The sequence below is a fragment of the Zootermopsis nevadensis genome, unplaced genomic scaffold (assembly GCF_977971745.1).
Source record: "Zootermopsis nevadensis isolate Lab colony 2312 unplaced genomic scaffold, Znev_1.0 Znev_ptg000018l, whole genome shotgun sequence".
Classification (NCBI taxonomy): domain Eukaryota; kingdom Metazoa; phylum Arthropoda; class Insecta; order Blattodea; family Termopsidae; genus Zootermopsis; species Zootermopsis nevadensis.
The window spans coordinates 7,022,337-7,042,990 of NW_028259150.1; the positions used below are offsets into that span (position 1 = coordinate 7,022,337).

The window sequence follows — 20,654 nt, forward strand, 5'->3', positions numbered from 1 at the left end:
AGAAGTCTAATTTATTCTGCTACTTTTAATATAAGAGTACCCACCCTTAAACGTCTGAGAATTTTAAATGTAATTAATTAAACGTGCACACGTTATAATATATTTACTGTTCCATTACCTTATAGTAATTTAAATAAGAGTATCAAATTTCTCCATTTGCGATAAGGCTTCCTGTTGCGAGTTTATAATCTAATTTGAACTGCGCTGAACTAAACTGAATTAAAATAAACTGATCTATCTGAATTGGAACATTTCTTGAAAGTCTTATAGTAGGTTAGCTCATCAAGGACTTTCACGCTTTTATAAAACACGAACGTTCATTGCCGTGCTGATAAACGCTATCGTGAGTCACTTCAGTTCCCTCCACGCTCTTCCTCTGACGTAAATTTTAATTCTATCCTGCCATCCACACCTGTGTCTTCGAAATGGTTTTCTTCCTTTGAAGTTTTAGACCTTTAAATTCTGTATCCATTTTTCATATCTATTTGCTTATTTTACAACTAGCAGCCTACATATGGAATCAAAGAGTAATATATGTGTAATGTCCGCATATAAATATACTGGGATACTGGGATACTGGGAACGACCCGTTCTTCAACTTTTCGTTGGCTTGATCTATAGAGATTCGGTAGGACTCCTTGTACGAGGGATCGGCCCGTCGCAAGGCCTCTACCTGTACACAGGACAGCACGACACAGAAAAACGCGGACAAACATCCACTGCTTGAGTGGGATTCGAACCCACGGTCCAAGCGACCAAGCGGCACAAGGCCGACGCCTCAGACCGCGCGGCCACTGCGGACCCCTATATCAATATAAAAGTTAATAAATGTTGAATGGAAACAATTTGCATGGAGCTGCTCGTTGGCATTACACTTTCAGGATTTGTATTAAAAGTAGTCTGTGCGATCACATTTTAAATTATTTGTTTTCTTGCTTTTATTGCCTGTCAGAATATCTACTTAAATCCTGTATTTGTTAAAAATATGACGTATCGTAGTGATACAGATGTTTATTTCCACAATTTGAATTATATTAAAACAATACTAACTGAAACTTTTCCAGCTCACAGAACGAGCAGATGTTTCTATTGGGGTGACTACATCATTGAACAACCTGCCAAAAGAGATAAATCAAGTGAATTTTTATATTATTTATACCGCTGCACTGTTTTAACGGGTTATAATGTGTACCACCTGCTTTAATAATCAGTAACTATGTATTTTGACCATAGGGCATATTTCTTCTTTCCTGTGATTCTCAGTTTAATCAGTGATTATTTCCGCAAACAGCAGTAACCATATGATCTGTGTAACGGAGAACTGTCGTGTTTTCTTTGGGGAAGGGACTTAACATTTAAATAATATTTAGTCGAGCTTCGGTTTCAAAAGGATTGATCCTTAGAAAGCTTGTCAATGATGTTTCTAATGAAGGCGGTCAAGTCGTTGCAATAATTAGTGTCTAATACTATTCATTACTCTGACTGAAGCCCTCCTTGCATTTTATCAGTTGTGAGGCAAATGCTAGTGTATAATTTAAAAGACGCATGACGCGCCTACTCCAATCATGGGTCATCAGCCAAAATTATTCAACCAACCTCTCAAACTCGCAGAGGCCTTCAGCCAAACCGATTCCAACTTTTTAGGTTTAACTCCCAGACATCCAACCAACTAAAGTTCTTTCAGCAAAGGACAAATTAACCTGTTGCTATCATCCTCCCACCAGTAGCAACAGCCCCTAGCCTCAACACGTCAAGACCTCCAGCCAACGGTAACGTAAGCACTTCCCTGGTTATGATTTACAATTCCAGTTACGCGTTAAGCACGCAGGAATGATTTGATCTACCAAGGGACCACGTCTTACGCTTTGCGCAAGACCACGCCCTTGGCTTTTTGGTTGGTTGTTTGGTTAGTTCTATAGTTTAAAAGGGTTAAGTAGTTACCCAGTTAATTGCTTATTAGGATATTTAATTCAAGAAAACTCGCCTGAGAGTCCTTGAGCCCCAGCTTCTCCGCCAGCTTCTTGCGGTCCGGCTTCGAGATGTACTTTTGTATCTGAAATCGCTTCTCTAGTCCTTTCCTCTGCAGGTCCGAGAACACGGCTCGGCGCATCATCCCCCTGCGAGGTTTCCCACGCGAACTGTTGGCCCACGGGAACGTTCCAGGAAGAGGGAACACCGCGGTCGGAGCACCGGAGCTTCCTCCGGGACCCCCAGATCCTCCGGTGTTTGGCGTAGAAACTGGAACACGAGACAGAAATGTTGATTATAAATTGTTGAACTCAGCATCAGCGTAGAGAGACGGCGGATAAGTTGGAAACGAAACAACGTAAACTGTTAAAGCCAATCACAGTGGCCACACGGTCCTGGACCTCTCGAATGCTCGATTGCGGGTTTGAAGAAGAGATGCGTTGTCCGCGTTTTTACGTCTTATATTGTCTTGTGTAAGGAGAGACATAGAGTGTTGTGCCAGATTTCTAAAGCGTGCTGTCTTTCACAAGTTTGTAGTTACGAATCTGAACGTTCCAGAGAGCTAATCGACATTAACCGAAGAAGAAGATACGAAAGTGACCTGACTGATTGACTTACTACATAAATGAGTTACAGTTAACTAACCTTCTTGTTTGATAATTTTGGTAATATAATCGTGATTTTTAACTCTACTGGCATTAAACATCACCATTGAAAACAACTCTCAGCTGTTTTATCTTTAGGACAGGGGTTGTCACTCTTTTTCGCTGGCGTACCACTAATTCTAATTTAACACATTAAATGTGCCACTAACCGCCCGCGTTCAGAGAAAACTTATTTATGTTAATATTGTCCTTTGATTTTCTTACTTAGTTCGCGTACCACCAGTGGTACGCCTACCATAGGTTGAGTAAACGCTGCTTTAGTAGATACAAGATAATAAGCCTTGTCCTCAAGCACTGCAATTTCTGTATTGTTGACAAGCAAAACGAAACTTTCGGAAGCAACAAACAATGAGGAGGAGTTCGCAGTCTAGCCGAGTACCTCTCGGCTTCTCCTTACCTGTCAGGTACGGATGTCGGCACGCCAGCAGTGTATGTAGGTGTGGATTGAACATTGCAGCAGCCGGCCGTGGTATCGGCTTGGCTATGTTGGACCCCGATCCAATGCCAGCATATCCGAACAGGGGAGGCGCGCTCCCATGGAGAAGGGAATCTGAAACCAGTGCAGAAAAACTAATGCTACAGAAAATTTGCATCCACGTTATATTACTCATTGCACAGTGCGTATTTTTCTGGAGTCGTCCAGAAATAAATTCCTCAACAATGTTTCCCTTTGAAAATGTGAGAAAGGTGGCACGTGCCCCATATTTATAGGATGCATTCGCATTTGGTTTAACCCCTCCCCTGTATTTTTTTTTTATTTTCGTAAACCAAGAACACGTGGATTTATTCCTTGCCATTAAACGTCCTGCCTATGAAGATGAACTAATCTATTTATTTGACAGAGCATTCTCCTTGATTACTGCATATACACCCGACGAACTTAAAAACTCGGAGTTCCGATAGAAACAATGAACTTCGTTGCACAGCATTGTCCTGCTACACGTGTACCTGGTCAGTTCTCTTCTTGAATGGCGTCTAAAATAATTGGATAGGCCTACTAAAGGTCATACTCCACTACTAGGCCTATGTAGGCTATCTGAGGCCTGTGATGTACAGTGCGCCATGTCTGCTAACCTCATTCAAACTTTGACAGTATGAAATAATCCTGGAGCTTAGTGTACGCTCCTCGTTGTAAAAAGGCAAGCTGTCAGATTTATATTCCAGAAGATGGAGGCAGCATATTCTTATAAAATTAGGCAGTCACCTACAAGACTACAAGATGTCATAGACCGCAACCTGAAATATTAGCGTTAATAACACTTTATCTCTCACAAGAAATATTTCCTCTCCATTCGATTTTATCCACTCACACTACGTCAATGCCAACCGTGTTGCCTCGGACCACCTCAGGACCGATCTGAAGGGTAGTCATCGGAAACGTTCCCAATAATCCTGACGAGAAATGACCCCGGTCTGTCAGTCAGTGTCAACCATGGCTTGATTGTCATGTTTCTTCGCGACTGCTGAGTTTATAATAACTTAGAATTAAGATATCGAAGAATTATTCAGAATTATAAATGATACGCAAATGTAAAGTGGGCTTCATTCACGCAAATTGGGAATGAGAAATTTCACGTTTACTACAATTATCGTATCCGGTCCTCGATTGGGTTTATTGACTATTAGAAGACGAACGATTTGGAAAGTTGGGTTTAATCTGCTATAGGCCTATTAGTATTAATAATTTTGTTAGGCTTTGTAATATTAGAACATTATACATTTAATGTGTAAATGCATACAGTAAGTCTGACTGCTATTTCGAAAACTAATTTTTCTCTTGTTGACTGATCTGTAGAGATCCCTCACATTTCACGGACAAAATATTTTTATATTTTAAATAATGTTTCCTTCCTTCATAACTGAGGAACATGCACAACTTTCGTGTGCTTGGGAAAGCGTATTATACATTTCCTTATAGTTTAGCTGATTATGTTCAGTTTCTAATGTTCTGTTTTCTATACAGAAATTGCCGATTACTCATCTTAAATTACTGAAGCAAAATGTACAAAACTTGGCTAGTATCTTAGAATTAAGATTAATTCCGTTGTTACGACGCGATGTAAAGGGCAGTTGTTTCTCTTTCTGTCAGCAATTATTACAGTTCTAGTTAACAGTTGTTGTTTTTTCCATTCAACAGCCGGAGATATAACTCAGTCCTGCGCACCGAATATGAAATAAAGACGATAAAGAACGTTTAATAGAGAAGAATTTGGAAGAAATCAGTCTCGGCCCTTATGAACATGCTGTCAAAGTATTTATCCAGATAAACTGAGTAAAAATACAAGTAAGCCGAGTAAGGAGAGACCGTAACGTGGTCAGGATTTTATTCGGTCACCTTGAAACGCCGAAGTCGCTTTCGAATGGTTATGACTTCTGTTTTCGGTAGGTCCTAGCTACACTGATTGGGGTTTCTCTGGTTTTACCAAGTTCCTCTGAGATAATATTCTTCCTTATAAAGTACGTCACTGCCGCTTCCTTCCCAGTCCTTTCCCACTTCGCCATTTATTCACAGTCACTGTTCATTGGACACTGTATACACCTACTCGTGCAACTGAGAGAGCGTTATTAAAAACTCATTGACTAATTCACTCGACCTCCCATATAATTTACAAGTCTAGAGCATTACCATTACACCGTGCTACTGCGTGGTCTGTGGCCTGGTTTTGAGAAGGATACCTCAGAGTATGAATCAGAGGATCCTACTGCAAAAGGTCGGCGAGAGTTTATTGAAAAAGTTTGTCCTTTTGTGGGCATGGTTATTGGATGGTTCAGGCCTTACTGCAGATTGATAAGCTGTAGTAGCTTGTTCTGTCACGGAACAAATATCCCCACGTGTTACAATAGGGAGACCAGCAGTTAATTTTATTTTCACAAGCGACATTTAAATGCGTATTGCTCACACAGATACACGCTCAGTAAGGACTTACATCCCTAAATCTAAACATCAAACATAAAGCCTAAAGTAGTTATGAAAACATAAAAAAGACCATCGGCGGGCGGAGGGGGGAATGAGCCTCTGTGTATAAATCGACTGTAAATCCAGGAGGTTATAACGTAACAAAGACTCTGAGATTAGGGCATATTCTTTGCTGTGCCTTGCAGGATCCCTTGTGCAAACATTTCCAAACGAGACCCCGGTCAAGGGCGATCCTAGATGTGCTACAGGGGGACCAACTCAGGGCCCTTGCTACTGCAGAAAGACAACGGTTCCCTTGAACACAGCCGAAATTAATTTCTTGACAGTATAGGATTCTCTGACTTATTGGACTGTGATGAAATTAAATGGTCTATGTAATAAAACCTTTTAACTAATATAACTTCGTGGCTTAAGCCCAGTGGTTGACACTAGAGAACCTCACACGAATGTCAAACTGCAGACCAGCTACTGTGGATCAGACTCAGCTATGATAATGCTTTAAAGTAGACTAGTACGACTTCCTTGCCCATTCTTTCCAGTTTATCATTCAAAATGTTTTCCCCGTCTCACGCTGAGTAACCTACGCAGTTTAAATTGCCTGCGTTAATTAATCAGAGTCAATTAATCTTTCCTTGTAAAAAGTAACGTAATTATTACGTACTTTCTTACGAGTTGGTTTCAGTAATCACATAGCTAACTAACTAGCTCTCTGCTGATAGGTACAATAAAAATGTTCAGTAGCTTCCATTAGACTTGCATAAATAATATTTCTTTCTCCGATCAAAATTTGCAATTAACACGCTTCAGCACAACCAAGTCTCGTGGAGGGGGGGGGGGGTTCTGTTGCGGCTGTATCGTTCTCTGGTTAGTTGAACAACTTTTTATACACTGCACACAATGGAGGTTTTGTTAACTTGCCCTTTTTTACTATCGGCAGGGTTTCATTGTGTGGTAGATAATCCCTTATAATAACAAGAACATTTAGTAGTGTGGTTGGATGCATAGGGTGATTCGAAAATTACACACTCTAAAAAATTTGAAATCTCAGACCGTTCTGAAACATACGGTCCTAATGACTGAAATCCTTAGCGGAATAACCGTTGCTGCTATTATTATTGCAGTTTTGTCCGGCTCGTGATAAGTAAGACCGGGAAGTGAACATCCGAATGGACAAGTAACTCTTCAGTTCGGAGATCTCGGCCTCAAAAATCGGCTCAGATTCCGCACACCCTGACAGGGAATTTTTGTGTTTTTTCTCAGTCCTTCCAGGAAAATGTCCTAACAGTACTTAAAATTAGGTCATGGCCACTTCCTATCTTATCCTTTCCATTTTATTAATCATTTTCGACGTTACGTTGTCTGAGCTACTGACAGCGTCGTGAGATAAAACACAAATAAATAAATACTACTACAGTTACAACCATGGGAGGTTCTGAGTTAGACCTGGTCGGACATTATTTAAGTCAGTGAAAGCAACATATTGGTTGTTGAGTCAACAGGGTTGACACTGTGGTCTATAAACACCGTGAAAGTTTCGTTCGTTAAATACAGTTGTTTTATTCGTCTGTATCACCACTCTTTTCCAGTGCACTTGAATCTCACATCGCGTTCATTCGTTCGCGTGTGAAAATTTTACCGAGTGACGTAAACCTATAGCCTATTAATGTAGCGTGCTCTTACGTACTTCAACTGATTCTAAAGTAGACTATTACACTACAGAGTGCAAAGTTCGTATAAAATAAGCATACTACTAAAATGTAATATGAAAATATTTTTCTCTTTCCAAAAAGAACCAAAGAGTGCTGCAAGACGAAAATCAAAATAATGTACGAGAGAGACGTTATTTTACGAAGGTCTTAACTTGTCTTTTATTTCTACGCGTTCTTTGTACGAACACAAACGTTTAGCGTTTGTCTATCTGTCTGTCTGTCTATCCCTTCGCAAGTTTCGTCTCCAAAACCGTTGAACGGATTTTGATGAATCAATTGAATAAAAATTTACTTGGATATTATCCATCGTCTAGTAATAAAACGTAAAAAACGTAAAACGACGTTTCGGAGATGGGGCTCTATCTCCGTCTTTAGGTTCCTACACAGTTGGGCCCACTAGATAGAGCTAGTCCGGAGATAGGGATTAGCTCTATCTAGTGGGCCCAACTGTGTAGGAACCTGAAGACGGAGATAGAGCCCCATCTCCGAAACGTCGTTTTACGTTTTTTACGTTTTATTACTAGACGATGGATAATATCCAAGTAAATTTTTATTCAATTGACTCTTCACCATCGTCAAGAAGTTTTAGATTTGGGATTTTGATGAAATTTGGGACTGGAGAGATTTACAGTAAAGTTTGCCAGACGAATTTGAGTTTGATCCGTATCGGTCCCCGATGTAGGGAAAGGCCTAAACTGTCCTTTAAAACGTACCATATCAAATTGCAGTACATTTATAAATGTTATAAACATGTCTCATGTTTTAAGAAATTATGTGTACATTAGTATACATTTTGTGTGTAATGTGGCCTATATTTAACTGAACACAAATTGAGGCTGTTTTAGAACGTGGCGCTGAGGGCAACGTTTAGACTTACGAAACCAAGTCGAACATTTAGACAATTACATAATTAGGAACTTCATAATCTGTACACTTCCCGTAATATTGTTGAGGTGATTAAATATATAAAGAATGAATTTGCAGGGTGATAGCTACTCAGGGATGAATACGAGATTTTAGACGTTTATTTGTTTATTTGTGGTTTATTGAACGTAGCGCAGACTAAACAGCGCTGGGACATGTAGTCCTAATGGGAGAATAACAGACTAATAAAATGGAGTTTAAAAAAATAGAGTATGTGAACTGAATCAACATCGCTCAGGCAGAGTCCAGCGGAAACTCAGTAATAAACGATCAGATGTCATACAAGTAAAAAATGTATAAAATCGACCAGACGAGCAACTATCAAATTTTCAAGGCGGGAAAAGGTCGTGGTTCGGGAGGTTACTGCCCCCTGACCGCGACTAGTGTTGGCGAGTTTCGTGTTTACATTTCGGATTTTACTACCAGATAGCTCCGTTTGTTATGAACAGGTTATAAGAGATTTTTATTTTTGTTTTATGAACTTCAAAGTTAGTAACTTTAGCTATAGCAAAATAGGCCTACGACAGCGAAGACTGCACAGACGAGTCTCCTATCGCTTGTATTCCGGCAAGCAATTTTCTATATCTCTTTGTGGAGTCGATGTGTTCTCAGCCCGTGTCACGCTGCGCCGTGGGAGTGAGGGCTGTCAACACATCCACATGCAAATTACAGCCACACCTCTCCATCAGGATCGTGACGGCTCTAACTGATTGAGATGGGACGCAAAGACCCTATTGCTGTGCTTTACGCCACATCCACTGCTTCGTATTCGGGAGGTCCAAGACTTCTGTTCGCAGGACGACAGTCATTTCTGGCATAACCGTATTTAGAAGGCGCACATGTAATATTGAACCGGGTGTGGAAAATAAACATAGAAGAACAGAAACTAATTCGGCTACTGCTTTTAGGAATTGACCTGGCAGTTTTCTATAATGACTGAGGAATACTACAAAAAATGAGGAATTTTAATGTGACACTTCGCGGATAAGTTTGTTAGAGGAATTGTACATTGTATTTAAAATTAGCTTTTTAAGCTTTTCCATGGCGATCGTCCTGGAAAAGGTATGTAACGTCGGAAGACTTCCACCAGACTACACGGCGCTCAACCCAGAAGATAGCCGTCTAAAGTTCTGTATTTCCTTAATAACATTTAATAACATAAGAGCAAATCTACTACCTCAGACGAGACATCTGTATCAAGTCGAGGTTTTGCACTGGCTGTGAGCGTCGCTTGTGATCTCTACATTCCCTGGTTCGGCCTACATTATTCCGCTGTACGTTGCAATGCTGTTGCACGTATGGACATTTCTGAAATAACCACCAAGGAAATTGGTTAACCATTAATAACACGCATAAATGCGACTATTGCAGCACCCTGTAGCAGCTACTCTAATGTTGTGCAAATTGCCGTGTAGTTTGCTAAATCAATTCCACGAACCTCCCCTTAACCACATCATATATATGTCTGCTGCTACTGCAGGAGGGATGCTGTTATGAGAGAGACGGAGGAGCACATCTTGCACCCCTACTCCATCAGATCCCACCCTTCCTCGGCTGTGGCGTCAGCTGGACAACCACTTAGGCCCATCCACCCTCCGCAATACCGCCCCAAGTTTTGCCCCCGTCATAAACTGAAGGCCTACCGTTCATTGAGAAAAAAAATATCGTGACTAGAGGAGCTTATTATGCTATGAAATATGCAGCCAACTACGGCACTTCATGACTTGAGTGTTATATTAGAAATCTTAATGGCGCTCTGCTTTAATCCGGTAGCAGTAGCTTCCGTTCTACACGTTTCTTGGAAGTTCGCATTTCAAGCCTAACTATTCACTGATACGAACCCCATATTCTTACGCACAGCTTAGTATTTTTAGCATAATTTTGCATTGCTTCTTTCCGTCTCTTCCTGCGAATTCTGTCAGCGTGTCACTGTCAGCAAACATGCGCTGTCGATGGTGGTCTTCTGGGTTATGACGCCGTGTGAACAATAACGTTTCAGAGGAACATACTGACTCAGTCTTCAGTACTGGGGTATTTGGGAACAAAGTGCTGATATATATAGACCTAAGAAAGAAGAATACTATTAACATGGTGAAAATTACGAAATTAATTTGTAATCTTTGCCAAGATCGAGGAGAATGAAATTGTCGGGAAGTGTAGCATGCGTCGGAGATAAAAAAGTGCATACTATACAATTTAGTACGCCAAGAGGGCATGGAATAGATTAATTGGCTGGTGATTGGGTCTGTTGGCTGTCGCATCTTGAACAGCCGATTAGCCAACAACCTGTGAACGGAGTCTACTCACTAGAGTTATTTAGAATACTTAACTAATTACTTTGCTCATGACGTGTTTTGATTCTGAACTCAGTCAGCTCAAAAGTGGTCCAGCGACTAGCTCTGTTTCTCAGCTGGTGTGCTGCGACGGCAGTCTTAAGCATGTCTCGACGTTCTGAATTTAAGTGGGTTTATACACGTTGCACTGAGCAGTGCACGTAGTGCTTTAGTGTCAGCGAGATCATAGTTTAGGTTTTCTGCCATTTCGTTGTGTTATTGTTTTCTTCGTAAGTTGGTGCCAGGCGCTGTTTTTAATATAAGTCTCTTTGATACACTTTTTCAGAATATTTATCATTTATCTAAATTTTTTCTTGCTGTCATACAGATCAGAGTTTCCCAAACAGGGAGCCGCGGTTTTCCAAGGGGCCGTGAAGTTTTGTCAGGAGGCTAATGGCGTAATTATAACACACATAAATAGCAAAGAAAAAGGCAATAAACGTACAATTTAATAAAATGAAAATCACTTCATAGTGATCATTAAGGTTTACTAGCATTTTAGAAACTGTTCAACATCAATTCAATTCTAAAGGGTTTTGACGACGGTAGTTTACACTTAAAATTATTCGTGATTGAGACTAGCTCTATCTAAGGGACCCAACAGAGTAGGTACCTCTCACCTGAAGACGGAGACAGAACCAGCCTCAGAAACGTCACGATGGAAAAAGTCCTGACAACGAATAATTTTAAGTGTTAAACCACAGTTTAAGCAGTTTTTACTGGATCTCGTACATGTTTATTTATATCACAGCAGCCTCAGGATAAACACATTTGTAACCACTGATTTCGGCTATTTGTAGTTAGTAAATTGTTACGTATGTGATAACTTTTACTAACAAACATATGTAGATAAATGAAACGCATAACGAGGTGTGAAAAATAATAAGTTTATGAACTCATTTATGCGCGCACACACACAACTTGACAATTAGGGCTATAATTCATTTATATATGCCGCTAGTGTAGGGCCTTTTTATTTGGTGAGCTGTGAAATACTGAACAATCTTTAATGTGCCGCCAGACGCAAAAGTTTCAGAAATAAGGTACGGCACAGTACACTCTCGGCAAAAAAAAAACTGCTCAGGTGCTAGTGTGTTCGATCGTTAACCGTTCTGTACGCAGAACGTAATTAGACGTTCCGCTTAATTGTGAAAATAATCGGCGAATAATTTTCTGAACGTCATTGGCTAATTAATCTGTGATTAATTTTGACGGAAGTATTAATACTAACTTAGTTTTTAAATAAGATTTCTGGAATGAATTGTGCGACGTGGTTGATGTTATTACAGTTTCCTGAGATAACAAAACGTCCTCGGCACGTTTACAGACTTCTCCTGCGTGTACAGAACCTCCTGTGGATGGTAGCCAGTAGTGTCCGTAATTTTGTTACGTTGTCGATCAACTATTTATGTAGATACAAAAATACGCTCTGATGGTTGTAATAAGTATTTCCTTCAATTAAGTAGGCCTACATGGACTTGGTTGTTAGAAGTTAATAGATATTTACCCATATTTAAACACATGAAGACAGCATAAGCCTACGTATGTTCACGCCTTGTCAACAGAACAGAGGACAAAGTACTAATATCTTACCCATAAGGAAAGAACAGCTATTAAGGCTGTAGTCCCCTCCCCATTTGACGCTACTTAACATTTGGAAAAAGGTTATATAAGTTACTTAAGCATACGTATGCACTTTTACGCTTTCATATTGTAATGGGTAATACCACCAAAGACAGAAGTTGCGTGGGAGGATTCCAGTGTGTTAAGTGCTCGACCAAATAAGTATGGCGGTATATAGTGTGTAGCAATAGTTTTTTTCTTAGTTTATTTGACTGCAGTTTTGCTTCTGCATGGGTGGATCGTGTAGCATGTAACATGATGGAGATGAGAAGTGCTTACAAAATGTTGGTTGGGAAGCCTGAGAGGTTGAGACCACTTGGAAGAACTAGACGTGGACGTGAGGACAGTATTAAAATAGATCTTAAGGAAAATGCGGATGTGGATTGGATTAGGCCTAAGATAGTTCAAGATTTGGCCTTGTGGCTGGCTCTTGTGAACACGGTAATGAACCTTCCGGTTCCACAAGAGGCGGGAAATTTTATTAGCTGAGCGTAGATCCTTCTTTCAGGTTTTCAAGAAGTACTGTGTTCTGTGGAGTTAGTCAGTTCAGCGTCCGATGATAAAGAGTTGAGGATGATGAATTGGTAAGTGTTGAAGAAGGAAGTGCCGAATTTAAGATGGTTTCAGATGTCTAAGCATTAAGGCCTACCTGGAGACACCGAGGCAAACAACGGAAAACCTTTGTCATCATTTGCGGCCTACGACCCGAGACTAGAAGCCGGGACATTTGTGCTCTTACCTTTGCAGCACAACCACGTACCAGCACAAATAAGGTCACAGTTACCTGTACAAGGCGGCGATTTCACTGTGTCGGCTCCCAAAATGGCGCTGACACTAAATTTGAGGATTGGTTTTGCTTGCGAAGACGTCGAATCCTGCTTGAGGCTCGCCTTCAGGGACGTGTTGTCGTTCCTCCTGTCGTAACAGCAGCAGCCGCTGTTCGCGCAGTGGCCGGTGTGGCCGTGAAAGTACGACAACGAGTGTCCGATCTCGCGTTTTGAGGCGCAGCAGTCGTCGGAACCCCCGCACGAGCACGTGACAATGGCCGGCGGGTTGTGCCTCGCTGTGGCCGGCAGCGTCGCTGGAAGACCGTGGGGGTCTTGGGCAACTATTGAATAAGATGCTGTGATCCCCAGCGTCAAGGAGGCCGTAGCCGTGGGCCCCAGAGCCTCTTGGTGGGGGCTCAGCAACCCACCAGCTGGTTCCAGTTGGTTTTGTTGATGCTGTTTGGCAGATAACATTTCATTGAGAGTTCCTGGTGATGTGTTACCATTGTAATACGATGCTGCTGGAGGAATCTTCGGTGGAATGGGACATGAAAGAAGACCTCTTGAATCTCTGTCCAACAGTTTCCGAGGTCCCGCATTCTCACTACCAGGCGAACCACCATTTCGTTGTGAATGTTCAAATTTTGTGTTAAGAAGGTTGTCCATAAGAAATGGTGACGTCATAATTGTTGGAGTTGTATTGAATACAGGCGCCGTGAAGCTCTTCAGCATACTTTGGTAATAAAACGGAGTCGCTGTAGAATATGCCGATGAAGTATCCAATGAAAATGGGTACATGATATTACTTAGAAGTTGCAAATTAAAGTAATTTCTGTCCATTTGTTGGATGAGACCATTGTTAAAGTTATTACAATCTGCAGTGGTATTAGTATCTCAGCTGACATTCACGACGTGTGCGAAGTTTCTAGTAGAATACGCTGTTTACGCTGTGGTGTAAATATCTTCTAAATTTATTCTTGTAAGGGGTATGCACGTAATATCGACTTTTCATCTCGTTTTTCACACCAATTCTTGTCTGTATTTTGTGCGTTACTCTGAGGAGATTGTAGTTGGTTTTACCGCAATACCTTAATTTATATTTTAAGTGTCATAAGCATTTTAAAATCCATTTATGATGAATCTCAGTTTTTACGTCCATAGTAAGTATTGTAGCTTTCAAAGCACACACATTAATATACACTGTAGTCGTATGTTTACTCTCTTACACTATTTTCATAAACACACACACATATATGAAACGTAAACGTCTTATAACATTTGCTCACTAAATTCAAAGGTCCTTAAATTTACATTATTGTTCTAATTTTCGAATAATTCAGTGTAGTTTTAACGAAAACTGTTTCGGTATTAGCGTTCACGAACGTTACCACGACAATATGGAACTTCGTAGACTGCAACTTACACTTTATTACAGAGACACAGCCAGATAAACTTATTCAGTCGTAACTGTAACAGCTTTTGGACAGCTCATCCGTCCCTGCACTGAACACGTGTTCCACTGTTGATGTGCACACTACATGACAGTCGGGCCACACTGAGGATGCAGTTCACCACGCCGATCGCACGGCTTCAAGGGCCACGAAGACCGAATCCAAAAAAATGACTAGCAGGACCACTGAATATCCCCCTCTGCCTCTGCTACTACCATTACTCCTGATACGGTAATAATCATAATAATAACAATAAAAATCATATCCTCCCCCTTTTTTAGGGAGCGTGCTTTCATAAAACAGGCCAATAGTAACTTAGCAGACCCTTAACCTAACTTCATCCCGAAGTCTCTCCCTCCTCCCTCAGTCGTTTCAACCCCCTGCTCACCACCAACGCCTTTTTATTACAGCGTTTCGCTCGGTCCTTATGAGCATTGTAGTCTTCCATGTGGAGCAAATGGGATCATCCTTGGAACATAAGGATCAATTTCGTAAAACGTTCTCTCGCTCCTCTTCATTTTATCATCGCTCTCTCTCTCTCCATCATATATATAAACTGAAAATCAACCCCCGTGAAAATATCTTATATTGAAAAGCTTATGCAACCCCCACATTTCCTTCTGCATTGATCGCAGACTGTAAAGACGGTAAAGTACGCGGAGGGGTGAAGTTGGCGGAGGGAGGGCAAACAGGGAGGAGCCACGTCAATATGTGTGACCAATAGCGATCTTAGTGCGTTGGTTCTGATTGGATGCGGTGTTTTCAGTAGGGTTAACCAGCGTCCTCCTTCTTTGGCCAGAACGACTCACTCATACACAATACCGCTCACTTACCGACTAGCTGTTGTGTCTCGTTGTGTGGCAGTGGCGTCTGGGATCGAATCCCGTTCGATGCAACAGTGGGAATAACACAGGGTGACCATCGAACGGAAGACGCGAAATGCTGAATAATGAGCAGACCTCGTGGGTTGATGAGCGCAGTGACTCACTACGCCACGCTTACCACCCGTGACCTCCCATTTTCACTATTTCCGTCTGATTGTCAGCACCTTTATTCTGTAGCCTGCTCATTTCTCGCTCCCTGTAGTCCAGCCACCTGCCCGGCCCATTGTAACCCTAAACAAAACGAGGTGCCCCTAAAAATTAGGCCTTCTGATTTTCTTGGCGTGTGATGCTCTGAATTTCCCAGTTAGCCTACTTGATTTTTGGTGCCAAATATGTTTTCCTGATAATTAGACTTCAACCAACATTATTTGAAAGCCTTTTGTGCATTCCTGTTTTTTGGCGCACACAAACATAAATATTTGTGTATGATGTACGTTCTTTATCCAGCGCCACTTAAAAGGTTCACTGTGGTTTATTATAGCCACGTGATGCATCATTCTCTAACTTACTACTGTTATCAATTATGAATCTAGACGATGAAAGAAATCATTTCCCGTCATTTCCAAACGGGCCTTTTCTAGAAATTTCGGATTTTTCCCCCCTGGACATTAGGCTGTGTTTTAATAAAGTATTTGTAAATTATTCCAATTTTAGGCCTACGAACGGTGTTTTGCTTTGCTCTTTCATTATACCTCTCTGTCATTCTGGTCTGAAAATGTTAAGACATTTTCTGACACGTTTAGAATCTTTAGCCTGCTTTTCCTGAAATAAATCGTATTTAGTCAAACCGATTATTTCTTCATTAAGTCATCATGAAGGAAGGTTTGGCTTAAATGACAAATGCTATGTGAGTATGAATATCTTATGAGCCTTGTGTTCGGCTGTATTAGCGGTGCTACGTAATGCATGCATTGCATTGCATAGCACAGACCATAGGTTCTGTGCATTAATAATTCAAACGGCAGAACACACAGCTCGGCGAATAGGAGCAATATTCAAATTATCTGAAGGGAATCGAATTCCAAGCATCAACACTGCATATGAAATCAAGCCCCCTCTGTACCCATGCACACTTCCAATTCTGCATGATTTCTCCGGACGGGAGGGTCCATGGAAAAGTCCGTCCGGCCGTCCATGTACAGCACTTTCGAAGTGTGTGAGGCTTGCTGTACTGTATAAACACCCGGGGTAAAATGTAGTGGGTCGTTAAAGAACTGGGAACTGCGATATCGTAATCAAGGACAGAAAAGTTGAGCCTAAATGAATTCGTAGGCTAGTGTTTGAAGCTTGTTATCAAGTGAGATGACGTAGCTATTCAGCTATTCGTAATATTATTGACGTGCACAGCTAGTAGGCACATAATTCAGTTTAATTGATCTATTTACTTACTTGACAACAGTCAGATAAGGCAAATTACAGGCAAGCACTAAAATGAAACACATAATAAAATATAAAATGCCATAAAAAACAAAAACAGAACAGTTATTTTGATTGAAAAGCTGGCTGTTATTAGTAAGGAAAATACAATCTTTTTTAAAGTTGTCGATGGTCACAGGATGTTTTTGTACACGTACACAACATTGTGGGGTTGGTTGTCATTCCGTCTTCATATGATGCTTTAACGAGCAAAGAAACATTCTGCAGGCGATTACACAAAGGAAAGCTAACTGGCTGGGACATGTTATGAGAAGGAATGGATTACTGAGTGATATCACCGAAGGCCAGGTTGAAGGAAAGAGAGGACTAGGAAGAAGATTGATACAGCTAACCGACGATCTTAAACAAGGAAAGAAGATGACGTTCCAGGAATTAAAACGAGAAGCCGAGAATAGGGAAAACTGGAGAGCTCTTTTTGGGCAGAGCAATGGACCTGTCGTAAGACAGAACACTTAATAATATAATAATAATAATAATGATGCTTTGTCGCTATAGGCCTTCTGATATATTTATAGTACGCCTAATTATTTAGTGATTGGCAGCAGAATGCCTTTGTTTTGATTTGAAAAAATAAAGATGTACAGAATTATGGTATAATAACTTGTCGGAAGAAGACTATGTAGTGTGCACTACCTACCTAAATAGAATAAGCTAGGAGAATAATGTTAACATTCTTTTTGAGGCAGTGGGTTCTGTGATTGTAAATTTGATCCACCTGACTACAGTGTCGAATGGTAAACTTTTATAGTAACTGTGAAGCAGTATGTGTGCACATGTTCAATAAACGCTCTGACTGGTTATTGACGCTGAAGATGGAGACAGTACGTTTCACCAAAACGTTGGTATGCACCTACGAGTGAACACGGCGTCACAACCTAGAACAACATCGCAATATTTTATCTCGCTGTTGCGGTGTTTGAGGTTAGACTGCAAGTCACTGTGTGCAGTTGCTGATATTATGTGGTGGCTGTAACGCCCAGAGGACTGTAGCGATATCGAGGTGTCAATACCAGATGCTGCAGCAAGATGCTCGCAAGTCGTCGCGACGCCGGGGGATTGCTTCCCCCCACAACACTATTCAGACGTCACATATGTAGTGAGTATAGAGCGCACGCAGGGGAAGGACGTGTCTCGGCACCACCAAGCAGCAAACACCAAACTGATCCATTCTGCTTTATTACGACAGTACACTTTTCACTTAGCCTGCTTGAAGCTAAAACAGCGCCGTGCCTTTTCCTTCCATCTCGGTTCGAGCAACACAAAATAATGACCACTCACCTAATTGAAACGCAACTAATTAGCCACGATATAGCAAACCGACTGATTTTATCAACCCCGTTCTTCCGTATGTCCGTGAGACTGGCTACAACTAATTTTTAATTATTCAAATTGTTTGATATTTTTATGGCATATTCTAAAAGAAAATTTGAAAAGGAGAAAGTATAAGAAATAAAACATTATAGTGTTTAAATGCATAGTTTAAGCAAATTTTGCTAACCCAGTCTAACATTACGCTCAGATTAATATCGTTTATCACATGGTTACAAATATTAAACATTTAACATAATAAATTTTATTTTATTTCAATTCGAACAGGCCTATAGAGTCGTGTAAGTAGGATATTCTTTCCTAAACGACTCGGTTTTCTCGTCCGAATCTCTGCCTGCCCAGCTCATGAAATGTGCATCGAGGCTAGACGTACCTACTTTTCAACTTAATGCATGGACAATATGCGCGGTTTGATTTCTAGTTTATCTATAATGTGAGATCGTTAATGATGTACTTACAGGACCCATACTGTCTCTTCTTTGGAACGCTATCTGCGAGCTTTGTCCCCTGTTCAGGTATCAGACTTACAAACACCAATGCTCCCATCTTGGTGAAACTGGGTATCACGCTACGGCATGCCATTAGAGAGAATTACATATCGATATGTTTAATCGCCGACATTAACAATTTCGAACGTGGGAACAACAATAGTGCCCTAAAAGAGTGATTATGGTTGCTCTTGAAGTCTCTCTCTCTCAATTTGCTGGCTTATGAGGTAGATTTGGACACGTAGAAGAAAGCTTGGAACTTTGAGGCCTGACTGTTTTTGCCTAGTTTTTGGAGATTATTTATGAATTTAGAGGGACAAGAAGGATTCCTGAAGCTGCTTGGTAGTCAACGGAATTTATGCTCATAGTTTTTCTGTTTATAGATGTATGAGTTATTGCTTCTCGTCTTGTTATGAGTTATGTCTTATCAAACTTTCGGAACCGTGAAAGAACTTACATTACGTCAACGACAAGTTCCTTTAATACGAAGATTTCTGCCTTCTGGGTTGTTGCGCTGAGATGTCTGGTAGATGTTTACCAACATTTCAGAGGTCATACTGCCTCCGTCACCAGGGCGATGAATATCCCTGATGACGGAGGCAGTATGACCTCAGAAACGTTGGTTAACATCGACCGGACTACACAGCGCAACAACCCAGAAGACAGAAATCTTCATACTTACTGCTGTGAAAACCTCAAATTATACATTCCTTTAATACATTTTTACTGTAGTTCTGAGTAACGTAAGAAAGACACAGAAGATTGAAATAGGTTAACGGACGGACGGACAGGTGTTTAAGTAGTTAGAAAAACAAGTAGAGAGGCGGATAGGTGGATTAGTTAGATGTTATTTGTGTTTATTTAACAACGATGTCATATAGCGTCGGATGACGGGATGATCAGTGAATACAGGATTGACAAGAATATTAAAGGAAGCGGCCTTTGCCTAACTGAAGGCACTATACCGGAATTTTTTGAAGGGACTGAGAAAAATCACGAGAAACCTCAGTCAGGACAGCCAGTGTCCGGGCCGAAATTTGAACCCGTGACCTCCAGAGTACAAGGCAGGGTTGTTAACTACTCGGTGGGTACAAGTTGAAAAATGCAAAGTTTAGAGGGACGCTGTCCATGCTCCATGTAATATTGGTAACGTATATAGCACGTTACTGGACGCTTAAAGCTGTAGTTAGCCAAAGTGAATGCAGTGCCTTCCACAAGTTCAGCAGCAGTTCGGATAGTCTGCAAACTACTGTACGGAGGTATCCAGCTCTCGAAATGCGTCAGTCGGGGTTCTCCATAATACGTAAACCCTAGACGGAAATGAAAGTTGAGGGCCCTCATCTGGACCCCATTGGGTGGTTAGAAGTTAGATTGTTAGAAGTGGTGAGGGGTAGCAAAGTACTTTCCGTATAGCCTACGTATATGGTGGTAAAAAGACGGCGCGAGAGGACAGAATTTAAGATTCGTTGGAAGGGAAGAGGGAAGATCCAAAGAAGGAAGGTTTATTACTCACGCTTATCTTCTTCATGAATTTCAGATCTGTCTGCAATGTATAAAACTGCAATCAGCTCCATATCGAGGGCCCTGATAGATGTGTAGCTATAGTAAGTTGTTACAAGAACAAATGGCGCACACAAGCAGCTAGTGTTAATACGCACGTATCCTGGAACATAGACCTACCGGTGAATTTGTATTAGCGTGTTGTCTGTTCTTGAGATTCGTGGTGTTTGACAACAAAAGCTGATAAGAGGTACACAATTCTTTTCTCTTCGTGTCTTGTAGTTAGGTTGGTAAAATAGAAACTGTTGAGACTGGCGTGGCACGTTCAGTGCATAAGTAAATCAATTAATGCACCTTACGTAAATTGTCACAACCATCGCTTATTGAAACATACAAATTTGGAACTTCCTCCAATATAAAATAAAAATAAATGGCTGCCAATCATCAGTCCCATTATGTTGCGGATGAAAATGTTTTGTAGCAAAACTACTCACTCATCCTAGGACCAAAACGTGTTTTTCTTCGTACTTCCATAAATGTTTATAATGTCAAAAAACACCTCGAACCGTTTCTCAGAATATCTGTGAAGTTTAGGTGAATATTCGTGTAAAAGGGAGGTTTATATGTGGGCGATATAGGCCTAACTAAAATTTATTTTA

At 40.9% G+C, this 20,654-nt stretch overlaps 2 protein-coding genes across 2 annotated transcripts in view; one reads left to right on the plus strand and one right to left on the minus strand.

The window, feature by feature from the left end:
* Sgt1 (suppressor of G2 allele of skp1) overlaps positions 1 to 20,654 on the plus strand; it is a 96,643-nt gene that overhangs the window by 26,273 nt on the left and 49,716 nt on the right. The gene's annotated exons all lie outside the window — the stretch shown is intronic.
* Positions 1,104 to 14,467, minus strand: LOC110832987 (homeobox protein Dbx). Its single transcript, XM_087351101.1, has 4 exons — positions 12,924 to 14,467; positions 3,031 to 3,183; positions 1,985 to 2,238; positions 1,104 to 1,115 (listed from the first exon to the last, which is right to left on the minus strand). The coding sequence occupies exons 1-4, from the start codon at positions 13,744 to 13,746 to the stop codon at positions 1,104 to 1,106; spliced, it is 1,242 nt and encodes a 413-aa protein (XP_087207227.1). The 5' UTR covers positions 13,747 to 14,467.

Coding starts and splice junctions, on each gene's coding strand:
- LOC110832987 (XM_087351101.1), bottom strand. CDS start 13,746: ATGGACAGAAATTACTTTAATTTGCAACTTCTAAGTAATATCATGTAC. Junction 3,184..12,923: donor GAAATCGCCGCCTTGTACAG/GTAACTGTGACC, acceptor CACTGGTTTCAG/ATTCCCTTCTCCATGGGAGC. Junction 2,239..3,030: donor CCGACATCCGTACCTGACAG/GTAAGGAGAAGC, acceptor CTCGTGTTCCAG/TTTCTACGCCAAACACCGGA.